Here is a 27,786-nt window from a genome sequence, read left to right as displayed (position 1 = left end):
TGTATGAGAATGTAAAGTTCAGGGACTTGGACAGCCTGACAAAACGGGAAGGCCTAGCTTAGAGCCAATTTCTGAGGTATATGAGGGTAATGAAGGTTGCTAGAACTGGGAATTATGGCCCGCTGAACCGGAGGAGGACACTTTCCTAGCCCGATGTATGCTCTGGGTGTTGGCTAGAAGCCCGTTTCTAGACTGTATGAATGCTTGCAGGATAAGACCAGTGTCTGTAACACAAAGTTAAAGTCACGTTGGGAGGCAGACGTTGGTTCTGACATTGCAGACAAACAATGGGAATTGGACCTAGCTTTCACCAATAATGTAACCTGGGACTTATTATTTCGACTACTCCAGGTCAATGTTCTCACCCGCACATACATGACCCCTAGTAAAGTGGCCAAATTCAAGACCAAGGCCCCATCGACTTGACCCTGTTGCAAAAAGGAGGATGCTGACCTAATACAAATGCTGTGGAAAAGCAACAAAGCACAGGTCCTGTGGTCCCGCGTCAAACAGGCCTGCACAGGTGCTGGAATTGTTCGGTATCAATGGAATTTGCTTGAATGTTTATTAGGCATCTACCCCAGACGTAGCAAATACAAACATTTCACTAAACCTATGGACCTTCGTTGCATACTTGCTAAACAGCGCCTGGCCATGTTGTGGAAAATAAAACAAGGCCCACAATACAAAGCATGGAGCAGGGACTTTGAGACCTGGTGCGAAGCTGAAACAAAAGCATGGCTTGGTGCCTTGTAGATACACGATGGCGACCTCGTCAGTAACCTTCGAAGCCTGGAGGATGCTGACTATAGCTTCAAACAATAAACCGCTCTGAATGTAACCCCACGGCTAAATCTGCCTTTCCCAGTGAATTGATGCAACGCCTAGGTTCCTGTCCCCCCCAAGCCAGAATGCGACTACTCTCACTGCCCAATCAAACTGCCAAATCCCAGTTGTCAGCTGATCTGTAACATTGTCAAGGCGATTATGGTAGGCATGCACACCTTTGTTACCTGTTTAATGTTTGTTATCTTAACCACTGTTAACTGTGACAACCACATTGTTATTAGCTTGCTGTAACATTGAAATTTGGATGCTTAACATGTGCCTTGTGGGCTGTTAGTGTCACAAATGCATCAATAAAAACGTTTTAAACTGAATATGTGGGACTACCATAGTGCTGCATGGGCCATGGAGTTTCTCCACAAAAATCTTTTGCTGTCTCAAACCATTAGAACAGAGAATGGCCTGTGGTAGAGATGTGTAATGGCACCATTATTTTTAAATGTACCCGACTCATCAGCAACTCTTTGAAAAACAAATTACATTCGACTAGACTTGCAGTCGTTTAAGTTCCGTTTTTTTTGTACACTGACACTTTGCCATTCTATCAGATATCGGTGGTGCGTCCAGAGGACAAGAGATGTGCTAAGCAAGTAATGTTTAATTAATTACAATTTACAACAATAGAACTAAAACAGTGACTTTTTATAAGCTCAACAAAAAAGTATTTTATTTTTTATATTAAATGAAGCAGGTTGAAGGCCATACGTACGCAGGTAGGTATCTATTTTGCAGCTCCATTAGAATCAGAAAATCACCAAGTCAGATTTTGAAGACTGGCCAGTGCTTTCTTAAGGGTTTATTACCATTTACCCAACTAAACAGCAGTCTGATGATCACTCCCTCGAAGAAAACACATTTATGAAAAATAGCACTATCGGTGCATATAGTAGCCCAATTTGGGCTTCAGGCTTTTATCATTCCCTCTTGATAAATCTGAGGGCTATTGTTGGAACTTAGGCATTACCATTCAACAGACCAGAGTAGTTGCAACAACAGGATGAGAATGAGCCTTTTTTAACTTGTTTGATACAGTCTTAGTCTCATCTTTATTGACACCAATTGATCTGCTAGATGAACTGGCTTTGAGGCTTCTCTTCCCTTCCCTTTATATACCTGTCAAGCCTAGCGAACATGAGCTCTTATCGCTGTTTACATGTTGGTTCCTTTTTTTTCCATTTTGGTGAATGGTTTGCGCTCCTTGCGACGAAAAGATGGTCAAAAAGTAGACCCCTTGGCAGCCGGGCACTAAGAGAAACCCTACCTAGGGGTAGTAGCAAGCAGGACCTCACCGGGGATGACTCCACCGTTGGGGACAGGACAACCACACCTGTTAAAATGAGGAACTCCTTGCCCAACTCACTCAACAACCCAACTTGATAAATACTGCTGTGAGAAGACAGAAAGAATCACTATATATCTGTTACAGTGATGTGCCATATGACGTAAAGTACCTGTCTGGCAGTGTGAGTGAGAAAACAAATGGAATAACAAAAAAAGCACCAGCCCAACACAAAAGAAGGACTGTCACGTTGCAATGTCATCCAGAGAGCGCGCAGCTCCATACGTTCAAAGCTGCGCTAGCATCAGAAGGAGCAAAGAAGAGAAGGCAACACAGCTTCCAACGAGCAGAGGAGGCTTACACCGAACTATTCCCAAGCTGCACCAAATGGGAAAAAGGCCCTGGAAAGCAAAGCAAGTGAGTCCAGGCCGTTAGGAAGAGACGACCAGACCAGTCACGCTGAGAGAAGGCATTGGGGAACACTCCCAAGGTAGAGAAGCCAAACACGAAGTAACACTGTGGAGAGTGTCAAGGACAGAGGAAGAGAATACTGAAGTTGCCATTTTGATCGAGAGAGAAGAGTCTGTGAGACGGACTACCGACTAGACAACGCAGTCCTAAAACCACAAAGATAACACAAAGAAGGGAGACCTGGGGATGGTAGCGAGTATAATGAATACCATACGCATAATAGTCTCAGTAAAACACGGAGGAACCAGAAGAGTGAGAATCAATACTGGGCCCACCATATTTGTCCCAGTAGGAGTCAATGTATCCAATAGTTGAGGTGTGCGCCCCGGGACTCCCGCATACATGTGGTTCTCGTCCAATCCGGTCTCAGGACAGTATGTGAAGGAAGATCACCCCAGCCCCTAGTCCGAGAAACAAACTTGAGTCCTCTCCGAACACCAGAGGAAGGACCACCCACGTATTAACGCGGTGTCAGGAAAGTGCGATGTGATGAATCAGGTGGAGTCATCACTAATTCCTCTCCTTTGGCCTCCTCTCATGTGGCCAGTGGACGGCAGCCACTACTTGATCCTCACCCTAGGGGCGGCTATATGAGGGAGAATCACGTGAGAGGAGATCATGACCGGGGGGAGGTGGTGACAACATTGGGTGAGATGCAGCATTTCCCCCTTTCCTCTGACAAAGACCTTCTAATACCCAAGTCGTTAATGGCTTGTTGTCACATTCCCTCCTATAGTAAAGGTCAGAAAACCTTTTCTCTAAATCCCTCTTGTCAAACCCCTATTTTTGACTTAGCCATTCACAATTCATGTTTAACTTCTTCTGGTTTTGATATGGCTTTCTGCGAAACGTTTGAACAACATCCAAGAAGCCCCATAAAAGATGTGGGCTTCATTTCCCATTACACCACAAGTACTGAGACGTGGAAGAGGAGGAAGGAGTCCATGCAGATCAGGAGAGGCCTAACACACAGGCTAGTTGTTCGACTGGGCCCAAGATGCGCCGCGGGACAATAAAAATGACAGAGGCAAAGAGAATGAGAGTTGTAAAGGAGAAAGCAGTAAAGAACAGGAAGTGCGAAGCCTGGCAGTGGCTCGAGAATGCGAGAATTACCTACTGGCATGGCGGAAGAGGAAAAGAGGCACAGAGGACACACTGGAGGGAACGCGGAAGAACTGGGAGCTGCAGCAGAGCTCCCAGAGGTACAGTCGTCCTGAGAGGATGCGTGCTCCTGTCCAGGCTACAGAGGGAAGCCGGCGAGTGACCGCGTTGCTGCAGAAGCCGCTGCGAGAATGGTCTGGATCGCGTGGGAAGCCGATCCAGTGTAGAGACTTTGCTGCAAAGACACGCCCAGAGTCAGCAAAGCCGCAAAGGGGTGTACTAATGTGCCTGCCTGGGGTTGTTGGGAACCCCGGGGTGTACTAATGTGCATGTGAACCAGTGACAATGTTACAAGGCTATGAATAAGGACAGTATACCAAAGTGGTTGAATGCAAATAAAGAGCAATCCTATTTCAAATATCCGACAAACAGAATATTACATTGCTGGCGAGACAAAGTGAAACAAGAGACCATAAGCAAGTATAGCTGCATGAGATGTCAATGTGGTGGAAAACTGAAGCAAGTGTTAACATAGGCAAATATGTCAAGTACCTTAAGACATGTGCTACTGTGATAAACAAACAGTGAAGTTGTGTAAAGTTTGGACATTGTGGGTAGATACCTGGCCGGGAATTATACCAGGGGATATGAGGAGCTCACAAAAGAAACCCTGGCAAGCAGAACTACCAGGCACCTGAAGTTGTATTAAGTTTGGACATTGTGGGAGGATACATGGCAGGATACCAGGGGATCTGAGAAGCTCACAAAATAAGTCCTGGTAGGCAAACTACCAGGCACCTGGCGTTGCACACACACTTTTTAGATATTGTGGGAAGATACCTAGCAGGGGAGTATACCAGGCGATCTGCAAAAGTCACCAAAAGACCTATCGAAAAGCTGATATGGAAATGATTGCTTGGTCGAGGCAAAGAAAGACTGTCTGGGAATGTATTGTTTGGCCAAGTTAAAGAATAGCTGACATGAACATTATTGCTCGAACAAGATAAAGAGAGACGGTCTTTGAGTGGTATACATTACTCACCGTAATCAGATTTCTGGTGCTTGCATCTGCTTAGATTAACATAGCATAGGCCGACATCTAGTGGAAGCTGCGGAGTATTACAGTTTTTGTTTTCGAAATTCGAAAAGGGACGTCGACAGGGCGTGCCAGTAATACTATCCCTAGTGTGACGTACGCTGTACCCATGATCCCTCAGGCGTCGAGGTCCCTCAGATTGTTTTTTTCCCGCAGATTACACAGGCATCAGAAATACTGTTTTACCAAGTTAAAGAATGACTGTTATGGAATCCATTATCTGAACAAGAACACAGTCCAGTGTAAAGACACAAAAAGAACCTTTGGATAAAGAGACACTTTTGAAATCCTACCCAAGAGTCTGGGGGAAGGGAATCACCCTCTGGATCCAAGGATCTTTTCCTTGGAAGTTATTTCTGTTGGATCTATCCTTATATTTGTGGCTGTGAACACATTCAGTGTGAGAAACCTGATGGTATTCTCCCACCTACTCACCCTGGATCCTCCATTCAGGTAGCCAGGGAAGGGCCATCGCTTTTGGATTCCGACACTGGGGGTGGATAAGCGAGGGAGGATCACCTGAGTGGATGGTCAGGGGGGATTGGGAGGAGAATACCCAAGGGCGAGACATGGTATTTGCCCTTTCCCAATTTCACACCAACTCACTCTCCCGTCGCCCTAATGGGGTATTTCCAATCACACCCCAGCACCCCCACCCCATTTCCAATAAGAAATGGGACGAAGAAGAGGTGATCAGGAGCAATGGGGATTACCCATAGAAACAAGATAGGAATACAAAGTGAGGCCTACCATGTAACACCAGTAGACTGTCCCACTGATAGAGTCAGGCATGGTCAGAGATTCATATTGCTGGGTGAGTTTCTTTAACAGAATACCGGAGGCCAAGATACACAGCTATGTTTTAGAGTCATTAAATGCTAGTGCATTGTGTGCCATCCAGGCTTGGATTTCAAGATGAACACGATTCACAGCTACTACATCCTCCCGATAGTTGCCAAAAAGCTTGAATAGGATCTGGGCGTCATCCGCATAATTTTCAAATTGGACACCCAGATCCTCGAGGAGATTGAGAAAAGGTCTAATGTAAATATTAAAAAGCAAGGGAGACCAGCAGGAGCCCTTTGGAACACCACCTGTGATGGATGTAGATTTAGCTTGAGCTCTCGCGACTGCCACGTTGGAAATTCTGGGGCCCAGAACGGACGCAATCCATTTAGCAACACTCTCGGAGCAATTGGAGACAGTGAGCAGTATAGTATATAATAGATTATGGTTGATGATAGCAAATGCTTCCGAGAGATCTAATACTAATAGCCGCGCAGGATGCTTTCTTTCTATGATTTCAACTATGTTTGACTTAAGGTCCAGAAGAGCGGTCTCCGTGCCATGCTGGAAACGAAAACCAGACTGATTTGGATTGAGAAGCTCATGTTCCACAATAAATTTCTGGAACTGTAAATAAGCCACTCTAAGATTTTCAACCGATAGGGGACGTTGGTAATGGGTCTGTAGTTCTTGGGTGCTTTGGGGTTAAGGGTGTCCTTTTTCAGAAGGGGAATGTAAAGCTCACATGGTATCCACGGGGACGTCACTCAGCCTGTTCTGACCTCTTACGACCTCTAACCCTTCCCTGGAGGCTATTCGACTGGAGACTGGGCCTGAAACACTGGATTGGTAGAGTTTAACTCCCCATTGTCTCTGTGTGCTTGAACCCCTTCTTCCCCCGGGGTCCAACCCTTCCCTTTGATCCACAGCTCACCTTGTTTTCTTGGATAGTGTGCTCTCCGTCCTGCTTTCAGTGCAGGGGCGCGTTGATTGATGCGGGCTCGTTGCTGCCTAGTTACTTCACTGGCAAGAGTCCGACAGGTAAGTATAATGAGTCTTTTGAACAGTTCTCTAACTTCGTTCCTTTCCTTCCTTAGATGATGGGTGGCGTCCGGGGATGGCGGCGTGCTGCTGAGATGAGTAGTGCTGAAGGTGAGTGAGAGCGCGATGCACCCCTTTCGTATTTGTATTGAACTGAGTTCTTTATCTGTGTCTTTTAGGTGCCACAACGTTTTCAGCGTGGATGACGGTTATGAAGAACAAATGCGGTAAGTAAGTGCAGTATGCGGCGCCTCTAGATGTTTCCACGCTACCCTGGAGTGTCTTTTCCCTCTTGCAGATGGATGAGAAGTTCCGGAGACAGAGTTCCCACAGAGCGGCTGGGATTCAGGTAAGCGTTGAAGCTTATACAGTATTTAAAAATAAGCGAAGATTTGCAGAATGCTTACTAATGCCTTTTTTCTGTTCTTTTCCCTTTTCCTTAGGAAGCGGCGTGCCGGGATGGGAATGACACCGCCGAAGATGCCCGCAGAACAGAAGGAGCGATGAATGATGGGCAGAAGCGCTGCAAGGTAAGACTGTTCCTAACGGTGTTCTTGGAGGAGCTGAGCACAGAAGATGCAGGCCTACTGGAGACTGATCTGAACACGGTCAGTGTCACGCTGCAGGTCCAGAAAACGCAAAGCATGTTTCTCAGCCTGGGTGTGGCTTAAATAGTCTCTGGGTATCCCAGGTGTCTCTGGGCTGAACCACACCCAAAAGACTAGACTGCACATGCAGTTCTGGGAACCGAAATATGTGGGCGCATCCATCTTGTCCCCATCAATGCACTACAAGTCCAAACCCCAATGTTATCCTATGGGAGTGAGTGAGTCTGGTGCAACAAGCGCCAAGTCTGACTCCAAGTGGGTCTTTGGAGGGATGGAGAGGCCCTTGAGGGCCATGTAGTTGATCGTGGCCTGGCTCCAGCCTGACATCTTGGAGGGCTAGGGACATGAGGGGCAGGAATCATGACAGGGAATCACCTATACCTCCTTCAGAGCTTCAGGTACTACGTCCGTCAAGAAAGAGGACTGGATCATTTAGCAGCAACACGTCCATGGATCCTTTTAATATTTCAAGCAGGCAGAAGTCCTCTAGGAAGGATGTAGATTTCATGTTAATGATAATCTCATTGATCTCTTGTTCGGTACAGATATGAAATTCAAATTTAAGAAGAATAGCCAGCAAGGTATTATTTTGATAGTCTGCATTGATATAGTCTTTTTTTGGTGTCAAGATTGTCCAGTTGATTGGAAATAGCTAGATGATGTCCAGCAATTTTGTTCGTAAATTGATCCTGAACTTGTTGACACCAGAGTCCTTGGAGATAGGAGGAAAATAGGACGTATGATTTTTAAAATCTCGAAGAATTTTAAATAATTCTTTTGAGTTTGATTTCTTTTTGACTCAATTATAGCATTCTTGTATTTTTTTACAGATTTTTTAAATATTTTTCTAAAGTAATCAGACATGGGTTCTTCCTCCAGTCTCGTTCATATGTTCTTTTTTATTTTGCTTGCTTTCACAATCTCATCACAGAACCAGGTTTTATTGGTAGTCTCAGCTTTCATCATCTTAGTTTTTTCTTGGGCCAATGTATTGCTAGTATCATTAATGACAGATGATAGGTGACTGAGTAGCTCAGACGTGTCTTCATAGGAATCAATAACACACAATTTGGTTGTCACCAGAAGAAGAGAAGACAGTCGGTGTGGCCTTTTTGATATTCCTACAAGTGATCACAGTCCTGGCATTGGTCTTGAGTCTTAATGGGGGGGGGGGGCTTGGCAATATGATCGTAGTGTTTACAAAAAATCATCCGACCAAGGACATCCAAAGGTTCTGATGGAGGAGTTCTGGGCGTTATGTGATAGTATCCAGTCCAAAGTATGGCCACCTTGATGCGTTGGTACCTTCACCTGGTGGGTATAACCTATCACTTCTAAAGAGGATAGGAGAGAGGTGGCAGAAGTATCGGATGGGTCTTCGGCCCATAAGTTAAAATCACCCATAACAATGACTGGTGAATTCATATTGGTGACGCTATTCAATAGGTTACATGTCTTTACCTCTAAACATTTTCATCGAGTGCAAGTTTTACTGTTTTTTTTCCCCGAAAACTTTTTCACCTAATTTACATACATAAAGTGAAAAGAGTTTATACACCGACACACTTTTACCATAAAGCGCTTCGGTATATAAACTATTTATTTTTTTTAATGTGAAATCTGCAAATGCACTTTTTGTAAAAGAAAATGGGTGCAACATGCACTCTATCTGTTGACTTACATACAGGGCGCTGTCCAGTTCTGATATTACTCGCTGACACTACACAAGTCAGTATCAGCGGGTAATTTCAGATGACTTGCATACAGTCATCAATGAAGTTCAGCACTGGACAGTGATGACTTTTGTTTAATTTTTTTATTGCCCCCCCCCAAACTCCTGTTTTATGTCCTTAAAAACCCCCCAAACATTCGAGAGCTTTTTCATCTTAAAATATTTACTGAAAGACCTTTTCATCGAAAAATTCTGCGAATTATTTTTTTGATGAAAAAGTCTTTCAGTAAATATATTTAGGTAAAAAAAGCTCTCTATGAAATCTTTTTCGGTGAAAGGACTGTATACCTATTCAATACGCCTAAGAGTATTCTTCAAAAGATGGAATAAATTGGGGAGGTTTGTAGAGTATAATTAAGGTGAGAGAAATGTTAGGGTTAATTTTCATTTTAATCATGAGGTATTTACAGCCATCCAGTTGATGGATTATGTAGTCATATCAATTAAAGTGTTCTTTCACCATGATTGCTACACCCCAACGCCGTTGATCTTTACGATCAGCCCTGAACATTTTATATCCAAGATTCTGCCAAGAACTACGAGCAAGCTGGGATTGCTGGTTGGAACGTTAAGTAAGCAACACAAGAAGCCTGGGATGACTGGTGGAGAACAGGATGCCGAAACGCTGGCCCAGTGTACCCGAGGAGTCAACGCCATGAAGGAGCTGTATCTCTGAAGCCGGAGGAAGGCAAAGTGCTGCTTATTGGCCGTGGCCAGGCCAGTGGTCGTTCCCCTGGGACATGTGTCGGTCCCATGGGGGTCTGAGGGGCAGGTGGTGGGACCCTGACCTCGCGCCCTATATCCCGGGGAGCTGCTTGCCGATGTTGCGCTGTCTGGGTGAGTCCCACTAGGTGAATGAGAGGGTACCAGGCATGTGAGAATGGCTGGAGCGGGAGCTTCAAAGCAGAAAGTAAAGCGGTAAGCGGAAAGGAAAAGAAAGCAAGGAAAAAGCATAGTGCACAAGGGTTGCGAAGCGAAATACAGTAAAGTGAGGGTGCGAGTGACCCAAAACAGGAAAAAAGGGTGCGAGTGACCTGAAAACAGTAAAGGGGGTACAAAAGACCTGCAGTTGAAAAGAGAAAATGCAAGAGGCACGATACAAAGACAGGAAGGTGCAAGAGTGCACGACCAAAGAGCAGATGGTTCCAGGGCCATGATAAAGTCAAGAGGAGTGTGCAAGAGGCACAGCAAAGAAGATAGAAGGGTGCAGGTGTGCACCATAGAAGGAAAGAAAGGTGACATGGAAACATAACCCAAGTGGAAAGGAGCACTAGAGCGAAAGGTGCCCAAAAGGAAGATTACAAAGAGGTGTCAGGAGTCAGAGTGGTCACCCAGGGGAGGAGCCAAAGCCCAGCATGAAATGTCTCTGACACTACCCATGGAAAGAACTGTGTGTTAAAACAGTGCATCTTGACAAAGTGAACTTTTGTGTGAAAACAGAGGGACCTAGGCTTGGGGAAAGGAACCGTGAGAGGCCCACCAGAGAAATTGTTGAACATTTTGAAGAGAGGCCTAAACCTTGGGAGAAGGGAACCCTGAGGGGCATAACAGGAAGTGTGTCTTTTTGTTTGGAACTAGAAGGATCAAAGCTTGGGGAAGGGAACCCCAAGAGATGCAGAGACATTGTGAACTCTATTGACTTACGGCAAGAGTCCTATGTGGATCCAATGGGGCGACACTTTTGAGTTGAACTATTTCGAACTGGGAGAACTACAGCTACTGGTAAGACTACCTGAAACCAGCTGTGGTTTACATTTCCTTTTTAACCACCATTTTTCTTTAAGAAGATCCCTGAACCCATTTTGTTATAAGAGTGAGGGCAAGCATAGGTTTAGAAACAGACAGACTTTAGTTTTAAACTTAGGGACATCAACGGCTCTTAGAAGCATCATTTGAAGGAACCACCCCTTTAGAGTAACGGCCAGTTAGGTATTCCGCCAACCCAACCAAGTTTATAAATAAAGGTTTTCAAACTCTTACTTTTGAGTCTGTCCCTCCCTTGATACCAAGCCTCTCTCACACCAGTCAAAGACATTTCCTTGTACTTTTTGTTGTTTTATTTCTTGTGTGAGGGTCAGCTTAGAATGTTTGGACCACAGCACAGCTTTTAAGTTACTGACTAATTGACCCATACAGATCCTTAGTTTTAGTTATGAGGTAGGGAAATTCCTCTGTAGAATAGGGCTACAGAGGCATTTCTCCAACCTATTGTTGTTTAATAAAAAGTCAAATTTTTAGAACAACACAACCTTGTGTCCGCCTCTCATTGCTGATACCTCACAGCAAATACGGACGTGGGTGCCCACGAAGAGTAGAAGTAAACAGTAGTTCAGAAGATGGAATGTAAGAACTACTGAGAAAGAAAAGGAGACTGGACCCAGAACAGGGCAGGAGAGAAGGGGGTTGGGGGGTGTTGGGAAGGAGAGAGAGCAGATATTGGAACAGAGGTCCGTGAATCGGGCAGTGTCAATCTTCAAGACAAGGAAACTTGCAACGCACGGCTGGCAGCGTCAGTCCCCACAAGTACCCTCTGGCGAGACCGAAGCAGTGTGCTTGCGCTGTAACTCGTAGCAAACGCACAGTGCATGCGTGGAAACTGTCCGCCGGTCCCACACGCATGCACGTGCCCTGCAATATGGCAGCCCCATGAGAAGGAGCCAAAGAGGTCCGTGCATTGGCAACCCCTTAAGAAGGCAATTCCCCCTCCCCCCCCCCAACGCCAGCGGATCCTCGAGAACGGTAAGCGTGGCGCCGCAAAAAAAGGCAGCATTGTGACACCAGAGTGAGAATCAGTACTGGGCCCATCATATTTGTCCCAGTGAGAGAGAAAGTAACCCGAAGGCTGAGATTCATTATTGGGCATGTCAAACTTGTCCCAGTGGCAGATTAAACACGAGAAGAGTGTGAATCATCACTGGGATCATCATACTAGTCTCAGTGAAAAGCCAAGCGGTAACAGGATTGAGAACTGTGACAATATGTTTTTTTATCATTCTCAAGATATAAATTGGGCATCAGAGAAAGAGAGACTTTCAAGTATATGTGAGAAAGACAGATTGAAAGAAGGTCCAGGAAAAGGAGCATCTGTAAAGAGGATCCTACAAAGCCAGGGAATTGGAAATGTCCCCATAGTGTACTGAACCAACTGATGCAGTGGATCACCAAACTATTTAAAGATCTCATATTGAGAAGACCTTGCTTAGAAGCAGCCCTAGGAAAAGGGAGTCATTCTCCTGGACTTTAGTTGTTTTGCATTAGGGGTAGGGTCACAGTAGCTTAGTTTTGGAAAGATGACTAGTTAGTTGTGTTAGGTAGGGAAACGCTTTGCTTAGGGAACATGAGTCATTTTTCTTATTATTTGAATACAACCTTGTTAAAGATGGACAAATCTAGTCTAACTCCTTTTTCTGAACTTCTACACTAGCCAAACACAATAAAGATAGGGTAGCAGAGCAGCAAGGCTTAGACACAGGAGGATGCGTGTATGTGAGAGTGGTCTAGGGCTAGAATGAGACACACACATAGCACACCAATTATTCAAGCTAGACAGAAGATGTAGAAAAATATACAAATGTTCATTAGCCCTTTGAATGCACTATAAGCAATGAAAACTTCAGATAAGTATAGTCACACAACTGTTACTATACACCAATTTACATTCACTGTTGGAGGGTTCTACTAGTAGAACACCAACGCAATGCTTCCTATGGCATAACTATTTTAGAGGTAATGTTAAGAGCAAAACTTTAAAGTAACTATGGCAAGTGAGAAACCGGGCAAATTGGAAATTAGAACCAGTTGGAGACAGATAAGGAAATTGATGGAAAATGTTAAAACACCCACAAGAAAACCTAGATTCACGTCCCCAATTCTTATAAAGTCCAGAACTGTCAGGAATGTGGGTTTACTGTCCAAAAGTCACCCGTTGCACAATATGTACTTTGCAGGAGAGTTTACCATGTGATTCGTGAAGAAGAGTTGCCAAAACCAACTGTTGCAGGTAAATGTTCCAGAAGTAGAACATAAAAGTAAGTAAAGTTCTTATACTTTTCTACCCCAATCCAACCACATCTAGGGGAAGAGCTGTGGGATCCATGACTAGACGACCACCGATGTTAGTCAGGAAGGGGAAAAATAGTGTAAGGACTTTACGCCCATGCAACCTTAAGTCAGGGGGGCTGTAGGAAGTGGTATTCAAACTCACCCTGCATACTCTGATTTCTTCAGCAATCACTTCAGGGATTACCGAATCTGCTGGGCCCACTTACTTCTTGGCTTTGTCCTGTTGAGGGGCCGTGGGTGCAGAGAGCACTTTTGGTGTCGGGATTCGGTCCAGCTAGTCAGCAGATCCGTACTGTAACGAAATGGCATGATAGGATAAAGACTTCCACAGAGCAGGCAACTTCAGAAGACCGCCAGGACACGAATAAGGCAGGAGTCACAAAAATCAGGTGGCGACAGGCAATCCACTTGGCAATGTCAGGAGCAGGCCCTGCCCAACTTCCTTTCAGTCAAAGGCTGATCTCTGAACAGCAACTGATGCAACGAGTTAGCCCAAGAGAGAGTTGGTCAGTCCATTGTGGTCCAGTGACACTGCTAAAGGATCCGCAGGAATGAATCCACGGGCAGAGTTCGGGACAGGCTGTTCCAACCAGTCCATGGGTCTAATCACAGATAAGGTCCTTCTGGTGATCAGTGGCAAAGAACAGGGCCTCTCTGGGACTTTGCTGGAGGCAATGCATGTTGGCTGCAATGGCCACCAATGGCTGCAGGAGTCCTCATTTTATCCATGATTGGGTCTGGAGTCATCCTCAGTGTGTCCAATCAGCACATCTGTCCAGCAACAAACACACTGTGGCTTGGAGGTAGACCAGGTGCAGACAGACCTAGCCCCCACATCTGGGTACACACAGAGTCTGCCAATCTGCCCTGGAAAGCAGAGAATATGACTGGGAATTGGCTTTCCATGTTTGAAAATTTCAGACGCGAGCAGGCAGGAAGAAGGAAGGCCACGGCACAAAATGGCCAAAGGACAGGTTAAAATCTTGTGGCACTGCCATTTTAAGTATATGGTACTGTAAATGGTTTTATGCAGTAAAATGCACACATGAAAAGTAAAAAACAGTAGAAAAATAGCCCCCGGCCCATCCTGGACACACTGCATTTGCAACACCAAAACTGTGAAAGAAAAGGTTAGAGGGTCACCAAGTGTCCCAATCACACTTCATGTAAAGTGATGTGTGCAGTTTTAAAAATACAAGAATTCCTCTGAGGGGTGTCGATTCTCCTTTGCCTGGAAGTTGGGTGTAACGCTCACCTGATTCCCACGGAGGCGCGGGTCTTGGCAGGAAGCTGTCTGTGACTCGAAAAGTGATGTGCAGGACTCGATTGGCTTCAGGGGTCGAACCTCTTCGCACTGTGTGTCGGACTCGAAGAGTGAGGTTTCTGCAGGTGAAAGAATATGGGGGTTAATGGTCTGGGTTGTTGAATGTCCCTCTCTCTCTCCCCAGCTTTTTCGTAGAGCCCCCAGGTCAACGTGCTCACCTTATATAGGTGAATGCTGGGCTCTCCATCTGCGTCTGGTGCAGGGTGCCGTTGCCAGTTCCTTCACTGGTGAAACACAGGCCTCTTGAATTCAGAGGATGGTTACCGTCGTTATCTGCACGAGCGGTGAGTTTCTGGACACCTTTTGTCTTTATAGTCTTTACATGCGTGGCACGTTTATATGCAGACTCTGTATAATGCCTTTCCCTTATGTATTGCAGGGCTCTTGAGATGAAAGATGAAGTGAAGCGCTTGGAAGTTCGTAAGTATGGCAAGCGCTCTAGCTGTCTCTTTCCTTGCAGCTTAGTTCGTGTTAAAGAGACGCCGGAGAATTCGCAGGCGTTTTATTGCGACGAGCGTGATGGACGTAAGTAAATACCTGCTTAATGTCTTTTCTTTTGCCTTTCAGATGTTGGGTTGCAGGGCCGGAGTCCGCGGAATGCCAGTAAGTTGTTAACGATACTTTGTCTTCACAGGCGGCGATGCAGAACGAAGAAATCCGGAATTCACAGCGTGCCGGTAAGTATGGCAATGCTTTTGTTCTTGCAGGTGGAGATGCGGCGTGAAGAAACGGCCGCAGCCGATGGATCCGGTAAGTAAGCACTGCGTGTAAAGTTCGCCTTGCTAACCTGTTGTTTCTGTTCTTTGCAGGTGCTGATGATGTCTGGATACTGAAATGGTAAGTAGGATTCTTGCAGGTCCAGGATCGGAAGAAGAAAGGCCGGAGCAGACTCGGTGAGCGTTCTGCTGCAGATGCAGAATAACGCGAAGCACGCTTCATCTATCGGGTGTGGTTTAAATAGCCTTGGAGTGATGAGGCGTCTTCTTCCACGGCCCCGCCTAGGTAAGAAAAGAGTTCCAGTTTCCAGAAGAGTTCCAGTGCTGTATCCAGGGAGTGGAGCTGCCCCACCCAGGTAAGAAAGTAGTTCCTGTTCTCAGATGGCTTCTAAGTGGCTGGTAAGTAAGCAGCATGGTCTGCTGCAGGTAAGTCCACCCAAGCATCTTCACACCTATTATGAGCCCGGCGCTTCCAGTGCCGGGACCAATGGTTTTGATGAGCCTGGTGCCACCGGCGCCAGGACAAGGTCCAAAAGGTCCTAGTGGGGACCGGCTGGTGCTTAGGATTAGGGTTAGGGGCCTGCTTCCAAGGACGTTGGGCTGGTCCTGGCTCCTTGGAAGCAGTGATCATGACAGTACCCCCCCTCAAGGCCCCTCCTAAGCGTGTCTTCTCCGGGGATTTTGGCTTGTCGGGGTGATTCAGATGGAATTTCTTGACCAGACGAGGTGCGTGGACATATTCTGAAGGTTCCCAAGACCTTTCCTGGGGGCCGTAACCTTTCCAATCAACCAGATAATATAACTTAGATTTGGAGATCTTGGAGTCTAGGATGTTCTTAACCTCGAATTCAAGTTCTCCATCTACTAAAACCGGTTCTGGGAATTCAGTCAATCGGGTTTCTGGTTGTACTGGTTTTAATAAGGAGACATGGAATACTGGGTGTATTTTCATATGCGTAGGTAACTCCAATTTGACAGCCACCGGATTAATTATGGCAGATATGAGATAGGGTCCAAGGTATCTCGGGATGAAGGTGCGGGGTCCTTTTAGAGGCAGGTGCTTAGTGGATAGCCAGACCTGATATCCTACAGCGTAGTGAGGAGCCTCTTTACGGTGTCGATCTGCTCCTCCTTTGAATTGAGCTTTAGCTCTTTGCAGATGGGCCGAGGCTTCCTTAAAAGCACGGGTGATCTCCGAGTGCAAGTGATCCACAGCAGGTGCTTCGAATTCTTGGGGAGGATCCAGGTTAGAGGTTCTAGGATGGTGTCCGTATAGTAGGAAGAATGGAGTCTTCCCTGTTCCAGAATGAATCGAATTATTGTAAGCGTATTCAGCGATCCAAAGAATATCCTTCCAGGGGTTTTCAGTTTGTTGGAGCATGCAACGTAGATATTGCTCTAGAGTTTGATTTGTCCTTTCGCTTTGTCCGTCAGTTTGGGGATGGTGACTAGTTGAAAGTCTTACATCAATTTGGGCTAGACGACAGCAACTGCGCCAGAAGTGAGAGATGAATTGACTTCCCCTATCGGAGACTAAAACCGAGGGAAAACCGTGTAGCCGAACGATGTTTTCTAAGAATTCTCGGGCCAATACTGAGGCTGATGGTAGACCCTTCAGGGGAATGAAGTGAGCCATCTTGGAGAATAGATCCACGACTACTAAAATGGTAGTATACCCCGAGCATGGAGGTAAATCCGTGATGAAATCCATGGACAGGGTATGCCATGGACAGGGAGGGATGTCTAGTGGCTGTAATAGGCCGGCTGGTTTCTCCTTCTGACTTTTATTCTGGGCACACACACCACAGGAGATTACAAAGTCTCTAATATCCTTTTTCCATGACGGCCACCAGAAATGTCTTTTAATCTTTTCCATGGTTTTGGTAATGCCAGGATGACCCTCCATTAGAGAGTCGTGATAACAGGAGATTACTTGTTTTTGTATTTTCTCACAGGGTAAATGCAATCGTCCTCGGAAATATGGTAGGTCTTGATCCACTGAGAATTCTTTCCCCTTTAATTGCCAATCTTGCAAATCGCCCGGAGTTAGGAGTGATTTAACCATGGTCTTGATGTCTTCAAAAGATTGAGCGCTGACCAAACCCAAAATTCTTTGTTCTGGGATTATGGGTATTGGTTCTGGATTGGTCAAATGTTCATCTACTCCCATCCGGGAGAGAGCATCTGCTTTTCCGTTCTTACTGCCTGGTCGATAAGTAATTATAAAGTCAAATTCTGCTAGAAACAGAGCCCAGCGAAGCTGTCTGGAAGACTGAGCTTTGGCTGTCTTTAGATATTGTAAATTGCGGTGATCAGTCATTACGGTGACTGTGTGTCTGGCTCCTAGAAAATAATGCCGCCAGGCTTTAAAGGCCGATCTGATGGCCAAAAGTTCCTTGTCTGTAATTGAATAGTTGATCTCGGGAGGCGAAAACTTGCGGGACCAAAAGGCAACAGGATGTAGTTGGTGTGTGACCGGATCTCTTTGTGATAAAACTGCCCCCATAGCAAGACTAGAAGCATCCGTTTCCACGATGTAGGGGAGTTCTGGGCGAGGATGTTTTAAAACAGGTGCAGAAATGAATTTAGCTTTTAAGTCCTGAAAAGCTTGTTCTGCTTCAGAAGACCACTCAAAACGTTTGTTCTTCTTCAACAGAGCGGTGATGTGCTGGACTATCCGAGAAAATTCAGGAATGAATCTGCGGTAAAAGTTAGCGAACCCTAACATGCTTTGAACTCCTTTTACAGAGGTTGGTGATGGCCACTTGATGATTGCATCAACTTTCTTTGAATCTATATGGACTCCGTTAGGTGACAATATGAATCCCAGGAACTCGACTTCCGTTACGTTGAAAACGCATTTCTCAAGCTTAGCAAAAAGATTATGTTGACGCAATCTCTCGAGAACCTTTTTAACGTGTCTCTGATGTTCCTCTTCAGATGATGAATAGACGAGGATGTCATCAATGTAGACAACAACACACACGTCTATGAGTTCTCTAAGGACATCGTTCATAAAATACTGGAAAGCAGCAGGAGCATTACACAGTCCAAAGGGCATCACTTGATACTCGAATAGCCCGTACTTGGTGCGGAAGGCCGTTTTCCATTCATCGCCCTCTTTTATCCGTACCAAGTGGTAGGCTCCTCTGAGATCCAACTTTGTGTATATACATGCATCTTTGACTTGATCCAGGAGTTCAGGGATCAAAGGTAACGGGTATCTGTTTTTAACGGTGATCTGATTCAGGGCGCGGTAATCTATGCAAGTCCTAAGGTCTCCTTCCTTTTTCGGAACGAAGAACAAAGCCGATGAAGCTGGAGATTTTTAAGGACGGATAAACCCGTTAGCTAGGTATTGGTCTAGGTATTGTCTGAGGTGAAGGTTCTCTGGCTCGGTGAGGGCATAAATCCTGCTGCAAGGAGGAGTTGTTCCAGGTATCAGATCTATTTGACAGTCGTAAGACCTATGAGGAGGCAGGGTGTTGGCTTGATCCTTCCGGAAGACGTCTTGGAATTCCTGGTATTCGGGAGGTAATTTGGGCACCTCCTCAGAAGAGATTGCCGCCAGTGAAACATCAGGCCGAGGATAACAAGTGGTAAAGCACTCTGGAAACTGAACCGTCTTTGCTCGCCAATCGATCTGAGGATTGTGCTTCTCTAACCAAGGGATTCCCAGAATGATCTGGAACTGAGGGGCCTTGATTACATCGAACACGATTCTCTCCCGGTGTCCATCTTGACTCACTAGCGTCACTTCTTGGGTGGCATGCGTTACTGGTCCGGAGGCTATCTCCGTGCCATCCACAGTAGTGATGACGTCTTTCACTGCCTTAGGGACAAGGGGTAGATTCATCCTTGATACCATTTCACGGTCCACATAGTTACCGATTGCTCCGCTGTCAATGTAAGCTTCAATTGCATGCAAACGATCCGGACGTTCAGGACTAATGAGGACCATGGGTATCACGAAATGCGAGGTCACGGGACAGATCTTAACGCTCGGCAAGAGGACCTCTACTCTTGTCGGGCAAGGTCGTTTCCCTGCTCAGAATTTGTGGTACAGGTATCCGCGGCTCCTACAGTCTTCTTAGCTGGTTTCACTGGACAGTTCCGAAGAAAGTGTCCTGAGTTTCCGCAATAGAGGCATAATTGCAGCTGCCTTCTTCTTTCCCGCTCTTTCTGGGTTAAAGGTCCTTTCATGCCCCCTATTTGCATGGGTTCCACAGTGTCAGCTCCCTTATTCGAGGTCTGTGGTTTAGAAAACACTCGGGTATCAAATCTGGAACGATCTGCCTTCTTGTTCTGTAGTCTATGGTCCAATTGGACAACTAAGTCAATATAGTCAGAACATTCTTGTGGAGGATTCACAACTTGCGCTAACACATCTTTGAGCTCTCCACGCAGGCCTCTGTAGAAAAGCGTTATTCTCTTGTCCTCGGGCCATTGTGTTTCCACTATGAGTCTATTGAAGGAGGCTATATAAGTCAAGAGGTCTTGATTACCCTGTCGTAATGAGAGAAGCTCATTGTCCAAGGCCTGCCCTTGTGCATGTCTTGCGAACAGTTTCTCCATGCTGGACTGGAAGGCCTGAAAATCATGTAAAACCGGATCATCCTGGGTGACTAAAGGGATCGACCAATCTGCAGCGCTGCCACTGAGATAAGAAAGCACGAAAGCCACCTTGGTCTGGTCTGTTGGGAATGCAGCTGGTCGACATAAGAAGTGTAGGTGGCACTGATTGATGAACACTGCGAATTTCTTTGGATCACCGGAAAAGCGTTCGGGCGGAGCCAAGGGAACATTACCGGGCAGATTGATTTGCACTGGATTTAAAGATGATGCAGAAGGATAACTTCCTCCTGGAACAGGCAAAGGTGTCTGTCCTGCCTGCGTTTGTAACAACTGCCTAGCAAGGTCCTCTGTTCGCTCCTTGGAAAGTATCAATTCTCTTCTTAGAGAGTTTGTTTCCTGACGAGCTGCATGTACTTCTGCTCTTAATTCCCCGAGCAACTGGGCTAGTTGATCAGTGCCTGAGGTTTCCATTGCGCCTGGGTAGGAGTTTTGTGGTGGGCTTCGCGTTCTGTAACGCTCACCTGATTCCCACGGAGGCTACGTGTCTTGGCAGGAAGCTGTCTGTGACTCGAAAAGTGATGTGCAGGACTCGATTGGCTTCTGGGGTCGAACCTCTTCGCACTGTGTGTCGGACTCGAAGAGTGAGGTTTCTGCAGGTGAAAGAATATGGGGGTTAATGGTCTGGGTTGTTGAATGTCCCTCTCTCTCTCTTCCCAGCTTTTTCGTAGAGCCCCCAGGTCAACGTGCTCACCTTATATAGGTGAATGCTGGGCTCTCCATCTGCGTCTGGTGCAGGGTGCCGTTGCCAGTTCCTTCACTGGTGAAACACAGGCCTCTTGAATTCAGAGGATGGTTACCGTCGTTATCTGCACGAGCGGTGAGTTTCTGGACACCTTTTGTCTTTATAGTCTTTACATGCGTGGCACGTTTATATGCAGACTCTGTATAATGCCTTTCCCTTATGTATTGCAGGGCTCTTGAGATGAAAGATGAAGTGAAGCGCTTGGAAGTTCGTAAGTATGGCAAGCGCTCTAGCTGTCTCTTTCCTTGCAGCTTAGTTCGTGTTAAAGAGACGCCGGAGAATTCGCAGGCGTTTTATTGCGACGAGCGTGATGGACGTAAGTAAATACCTGCTTTATGTCTTTTCTTTTGCCTTTCAGATGTTGTGTTGCAGGGCCGGAGTCCGCGGAATGCCAGTAAGTTGTTAACGATACTTTGTCTTCACAGGCGGCGATGCAGAACGAAGAAATCCGGAATTCACAGCGTGCCGGTAAGTATGGCAATGCTTTTGTTCTTGCAGGTGGAGATGCGGCGTGAAGAAACGGCCGCATCCGATGGATCAGGTAAGTAAGCACTGCGTGTAAAGTTCGCCTTGCTAACCTGTTGTTTCTGTTCTTTGCAGGTGCTGATGATGTCTGGATACTGAAATGGTAAGTAGGATTCTTGCAGGTCCAGGATCGGAAGAAGAAAGGCCGGAGCAGACTCGGTGAGCGTTCTGCTGCAGATGCAGAATAACGCGAAGCACGCTTCATCTATCGGGTGTGGTTTAAATAGCCTTGGAGTGATGAGGCGTCTTCTTCCACGGCCCCGCCTAGGTAAGAAAAGAGTTCCAGTTTCCAGAAGAGTTCCAGTGCTGTATCCAGGGAGTGGAGCTGCCCCACCCAGGTAAGAAAGTAGTTCCTGTTCTCAGATGGCTTCTAAGTGGCTGGTAAGTAAGCAGCATGGTCTGCTGCAGGTAAGTCCACCCAAGCATCTTCACACCTATTATGAGCCCGGCGCTTCCAGTGCCGGGACCAATGGTTTTGATGAGCCTGGTGCCACCGGCGCCAAGACAAGGTCCAAAAGGTCCCAGTGGGGACCGGCTGGTGCTTAGGATTAGGGGCCTGCTTCCAAGGACGTTGGGCTGGTCCTGGCTCCTTGGAAGCAGTGATCATGACATTGGGAGTCTTGATATCACCCCACCGTTGCTCTATTTTGGGACAGTCTGGTTACATCTTGCTTGTGTCCCGATCGTGTTTCTTGCTGCCTGCGCCTTCCTGCAACAAACAAAACAATCTCACTAGGGCAAGAAACTGGGAGCCTAAGAGGCACCCCTGTAACTGTGCACATTAGGGGCGACCCAATTACCAAATACATTGTAGAAGGTACAATTGGACGTAATGGCAGGCGGAATTCAGGAGTTCCCCCTCTGGCCAACAATGGCCACCAAAAAGACCAAGAAACAAAAAAAGACAGTGGGAAAAAGAAAAAGGTTAAGTGGCCCCAAAAATTGTCCATGGAATCCCCAAATCTGAATTCTGGCTTTACAGTCAGCCCAGCATAAACATTTTCATAAATACAGAGAAGAATGAAAGACAAACCTCCAATTTTCACTGTAAATTCTTCAGCCACCATGCAATTCCTTGCAGCAAGGTCCCTATGAACAAACTTGTTGGCGTTGAGGTACGACATGCCATCAGCAATTTCTCCTGCCATCTGAATCATCTTCTTGAGCGTAGGAGGGCTATGACTTGAACGACTCTAAATTTGAACAGGAGAAAAAAAGTTTGGAATGTGAAAAATTTGATTGTGCTCCTTTCTTTCTATTTTTGCTTTTGAAACATGCCTACGATAAGGCCAAAGTGCTGGCAGACAGCTGGAAAAGAACCCATCATTACGACGACCATAGCATACGTTTAGTGCAATGATCAAACAGTGTTTCTGCAGCCACTCTTGATGTGGCTACTGAAGGAACCACCAATAGACTCCTCACAGTCAAGACAACCTTACATTTAGAAGAACAGAACCAAGTTAAAACAAAAACAGGCCATTTTGTGAGTGAAATGTAAACTTACCTTGCATGTATCACCCAAAAATCTAATTGAGACAATTTAGCACACACGTCTGTGCACTATGAAAACAATGGGTTTGTTTCAAATCCATGTTTTTTGTAAGTAACATTATTTAAATACAATGTTTCCATAAGCATCAAGAAACAAACTCATAACATGAAAACACAAACAGCACATTTCTTCATCTTATCACACAACCTGTTCCGAGCTCCCTTTGGGCTTTCCCTGTTGATATTTTGTCATTAGAAAGCTCCATAGCTAACATGGTTTTCTTTTTCTTAGTTACAAATAGGTGTGTCCTCTACCCCATCACAAAACCCTCTCACATATGTATACGTCCCCACACAGTTTCTGATTCCTCATTCAGAATACAATTTAATCCAAGAGCATTACTTTATATGTGCCCTCTTCCAAAAACAAAATATTCAGGTTCTTTTCCTTTCCCCATTGGACTGTGTTAAAATGGGTTTATGGGTTTATATTTATATTTTATTATTAAGAATTTCTTTAGTTTACAAAATTAAACCTTTTATGCGGGTACTTTCATTAAAAACAAGTCTTCTTAAAAAACATTCATCATGCGCAAAAAGGAGCAAAGCAAAAAAGGAAGAGTAGAAAGAAAGGAGAAAGCAAAAAAAGAAAAGTTGTAAAAGAGCAAGTAAAACAAATAGAAAACAGTATCTAGATTTTCTTTCCATTTACTTTTTGTTCTAAAGTGAAGGTCATTCAACTCTTTCCTTCTTCCGAGCACATTTTAAATAAGTCCTTTAGAAAAGCTAGTAAAGCTAATGTCATAGTTATTCTTTTTCCTTGGAACAGAAAATCCCACTATTCTTTAAGTGTCATAACAGTTCAGTTCCTCTAAGAATTTTCCCAAGTGTTTCGTTCTTAGTTAAGTCAAGGATGGGCAGTGTAGCGTAACGCGAGTTAGGGTTTCAAATGGGTCTGAGCAGAATCTACAGGTGTAGTCATGTTCAGTTGCAGGATTCCTTCTTTCTATTACATCTTTTGTAGGATACAGGTTAAAGCGGAATCTCATGAACCTGTGTCTCAATGCAGCTGACAGAAACTTATTTATGTAGTTGGGACTCATACCACTTCTTCTTGAGTAATTTCCCTTTATCCCACCAGTTTTTAATGTGGCGATTCAGTCTTCTGTCATGATCCAATCTAGATCAAATAACTTTTTTTTGACATGCCCTGGGTTCTGTATTAACATTTCTTCTTTTGAAAGTTCCAGGCTTTGTAGAATTTCAATACATATACTTCTCCACTCAAGCAATGATCTTTCATGCTCGTCTTTGAATGCCGTTTTCAGTACTTCAAATCCGCCTTCCCCCAGAGGACTTGGACATTTATGTAGAAATTATAGTTTTTCCCACACTATAACCGCGTACAGTGATGTTAAACCCATCTCTTTCTGTATCACATCAACTGGAAATGAATTAGGCATGTTGAGAACTCGACACCAGATAAGACACTCAATTTGTTGCCAAAAAGTCCCAGCAAGCATGAGTTGAGTTTCAGCCCTATAAATCAGTATGGGGGTGACCTTAAGTTTATAAAATTCAATTACAGGAGTTAATGAAAACTTACAATACCTTTGTTTGAAGATTCTTGCTTGTGTAGCCAGATTCCTCGCCTTCGATTTTACTGCTATCAGGCCAAAGGAATCATGTATGCTATCGTTGAGGGTCGAACCAAGATATACCATAGATGCAACTTCTGGGACTTCCTCCCCTTTCAGGTACCACGCTCTTCTACTGCTTCTTATTCCCCTTGCGTGGCCCCCAACGTCAAGATCTTGGATTTTATTTGGGTTGATCTTTAGTGCGTTTGATTCCACGTAGGTCACCAGTGTATCCAATTTACACTGTAACCCTATTTCCGTTTGATCGAATAAGAGAAGGTCATCAGCGTAAAGTAGTCGCCCCAACGCTGTTCCTGCTATCTGCGGTGGAAAGCACTGTTAGGCAAAGTTTGTATGCAGCTACCTCTGGGAACACTACACACAACTATGCCTACAGGTGTAAGCAAACCAACCTTTGGTATAAGTCTGTACTACACAGTTTTGGTAGCATGTTGAGCAGCCAGGTTTATCTCAAGAGGCAGTAATGATACACAGAAGTCTACAGTCACAGGTGTTCAAATAAACTCTTACACTCAAGGTTTCTTTGATACATACTTATTAATTCATGTATCTGTCAGTTATAAAACATGCATTAGAAGGAGGCAATAACACACAAATATACTTCAATACTATTTCAGAATACTTTTCAAGAGGAGTAAAAGGAAAAGGGTATTAGAACATGAAAGGTTACTATTATTCTTAGACAGTGTAGATATTTTGAGTTCACCAGAAGAGTCAATTCAATTCAATAGGATAGGCCAAAGTCAATGGGCTAAAGTCTTGGATAGGATAACGCTGTTCTGGTAGTTAAACAGAAAAGTCTCTGCACAAGTTCTTGGAAGTAGTTTGTAAAAAGGAGAATAATATGTTGGGTCACAAGCTGATTAGGCCTGCGAGTTGCAAAAGTGTCAAGCACTTTCACTGTGAGAGGTAAGTTCTCTGTCTTGTTTTACAGTACCTTACAATAAAAAAAGAGACAGCTGATGACTTCTATTCCTGGCAGTTCCTGCAGATTTCGCTGTTCCTGGGCCCCAGTCGTGGGAACAATAGGGAGGACATCAGGGGACTACTGCACTGTACTGGGACTCCTGCACTGCACTGCGACTGGTCAAAAGCTTGCAACTGACAAACTTCAATTTCAGTGCCTGTTTCGCGTTTCAGCTACCACACGGGTAACAACGCTGGTCCTGGCTGTCAAGGTGGACTGTCCTTGCTTCTGAAATCCCACACTCAGCAGGGGGGGGGGGGGGGTCAGGCTCAGCCGGTCTGATGTCGTGGGAGTCCGAAGGATCTTCCAAACACTTTAGGCCAGTTTACAAGCAACGCAGACAATCTGGCATCCCTCTCTCTGGCTATACGGTTTCCTGCAGCACTCCAAGGAAATGCAACTAGCTCCGAGATAGGTGTCCAGGTGGCTTACTTGGGAGTTGATTGGTCCTACCAACTCAAAAGGGAGAAGTCGTCCTTTGCAGGGCTTCTCTGTCGATGTGAACTTGGCGTTTGGGACCTGCACCAGGGCTTCACCGGGCAAACCAATGGTCCAGGAGTTGCAGCAGCCATCCTCTTCAAGCTCTTCTTCGATTCCTTTGTTCCAGTGGTCGACTCTGCCTTCCAAGCCAAGAGACTCACCTTTTATTCAGTTCTCTCCCATTCATTCCAGCCTAGCTGCCACTCACTCAGCAGGGTGGATGTCCTTGCCGGACAGTCAGCCAGCCAATCATCACAGAGTGCATTTGGGTCTCCTAGGAGACTAAGCACAGTGAGTTTCGGGCACCTCCCTCACTTCCTGCCTACCCCAGACACTCTGGAGCCAAAGGCGGTCTTCACTTCTGAAGCCTGCCAAAGGCGAATGAACAAAGAGACAAACCTGGTTTGGCGTGCAGAGAAAAACTCTAGAAGGACCTTACCACAAAGAAATGGCGAAAAAAGACCGCCGGGATCCATTTTAGCAACGATGGCTGGGCGCCATCTTGAAAAACATGGCTATAGTTTGCGGTCGGGAAAAATCATGATAGTTCACTGTAAAACCACTGCCAACAGCCATTCTGAGAGGAAAGGTTAACATTTGACTGTTACATGAGGATCTAGACATAGGGGATACTAAGTAAACCCTCCAGCATGCTATTATAAGATAGGGTGTGCTGGGTCTAGGAATTTAAAAGCCTAGTAAAGTCAATTTCACTTAACTTACTCTGGGAAACAGTAGTTTATCCCAGAGAAGGTAGTTAAACCTGGGGAAAGCCTGAAAGGCTTCCCTGTGTCACTGCACTGAGGGTGCTGTGTGACAATTGAAAAAGATGATGGCTATGGAGTTGGTTAGACTTCACAACCAAAAGAAACAAACGCAGAAAACACATTAAATTGAAAAGTCAAAGTCCCAAAGTTTAGCAAAAGAGCTGGAGGGCTCTAAAGTAGGAGGAATTGGCACATTTTTTAGAATTCTCCCTAATAAGCACCTCAAGCCAGTAAATGCTTCTTCGATGTCAGAAATGTATGGTTTGAAAATTGCTGGTGCCAGCCTACTCCTTTGTTTAATTCCTTTTGAATTAGGTATTTCATCAGACAGAGTACCTGTCTTATCCTTATCAAGTCTTACTCCGATTGTAATTGAGGTATGCAGTAATTCCAAGGCTTCTTTTAAGTTGGGCGGGCACCCTCAAGATTGCAGTTTTGTCCACATTATCGATCTATCTATGGAGTCGAAAGCGTGCGCCAAATAAATTGACGCAATGTAGATTTTTTTGTTCTTACTTGCTTTAACCCTGTATTTGAGGAGATTTATCAGGAACAGGTTCAGAGCTGTCCCCGTGCCCTTTGTGAATCCGGATTGCCAGAGGTCTTGATGCTTCGTATTTAAACTCCAGTTATCTAGTTCTTTCAGCAGGATCGCAGAGAACAGATTGTCCACCACATTTAAGAGGGCGACAGGCCTGTAATTAGTTGGGTCTGACCTATCGCCCTTCTTATAGATGGGTACCACTACTGATTTTGTCCACGACTGTGGAATCGACTTTGTGATCTTAATTTTATGAAATAGTAGCAGCATAAATGCAGACCATTGTTCCAGGTCCTTTTTTAGTATAGCGTTTGTCAGGCCTTCTGGCCCTGCAACCCTTGAGTTACTGGATTATTTTTATTAGAGAGACAATTTCCTCCTTATCAATCTGGAAAGTCCATGCAGTTTTACTTATGTTCACAGTCCTTGGGAGAGGAGTATCCCTACTTGAGAAGAGTCTACCATAGTAGTTCTTGTTCTCCCATTCTTTTACTGGTACTGAATTAACTATCAGGGCTTCCTGGCATTAGTGCATTAAAGATTTTCCAGATTTCTGCCGTGTTTTTCGTGGCTACCATATTTAACATTCTCTCACCATCCAATTGGAGGAGCCGGCATCTATGGTATTTTAGCCAGTTATTAAAGGTTTGCTTTCCTAGTCTGGCTGCTTCAACAGTTGCAAGCGTTGGAGATTTTCTACATGCCTGACAGTTTATTTAAAGCTTTCTTCCTGTCCGCCACCTCCTGGTCAAATGCATGTCTAGGGGAGAATGCTCTTCTTACAGATGTGCCATTTTTAGCAAGAAAGGCTTTTAGCAACAGTGGGTACTGGAGAATTGATAGGGCATTCCCCATATCAGCTTTTGTTGAACCATTTGATAGAGATTCTGTTAAGGCCATCAACGCAATTTT

General features: G+C 45.2%; 1 protein-coding gene across 1 annotated transcript in view; it reads right to left on the bottom strand.

Moving 5' to 3' along the window:
• Positions 1-27,786, bottom strand: part of IGF1R (insulin like growth factor 1 receptor) — a 1,701,728-nt gene that overhangs the window by 152,038 nt on the left and 1,521,904 nt on the right. Inside the window, exon 19 of the mRNA XM_069625053.1 lies at positions 21,998-22,157. Coding sequence (XP_069481154.1) covers positions 21,998-22,157 — 160 coding nt within the window. The remainder of the gene's footprint in view (positions 1-21,997; positions 22,158-27,786) is intronic.

Source organism: Ambystoma mexicanum, chromosome 11 (assembly GCF_040938575.1).
Source record: "Ambystoma mexicanum isolate Mex_15411 chromosome 11, UKY_AmexF1_1, whole genome shotgun sequence".
Lineage (NCBI taxonomy): Eukaryota > Metazoa > Chordata > Amphibia > Caudata > Ambystomatidae > Ambystoma > Ambystoma mexicanum.
Note: the sequence above shows the minus strand (reverse complement) of the source record. Positions and strands in the feature narration are given on the sequence as shown.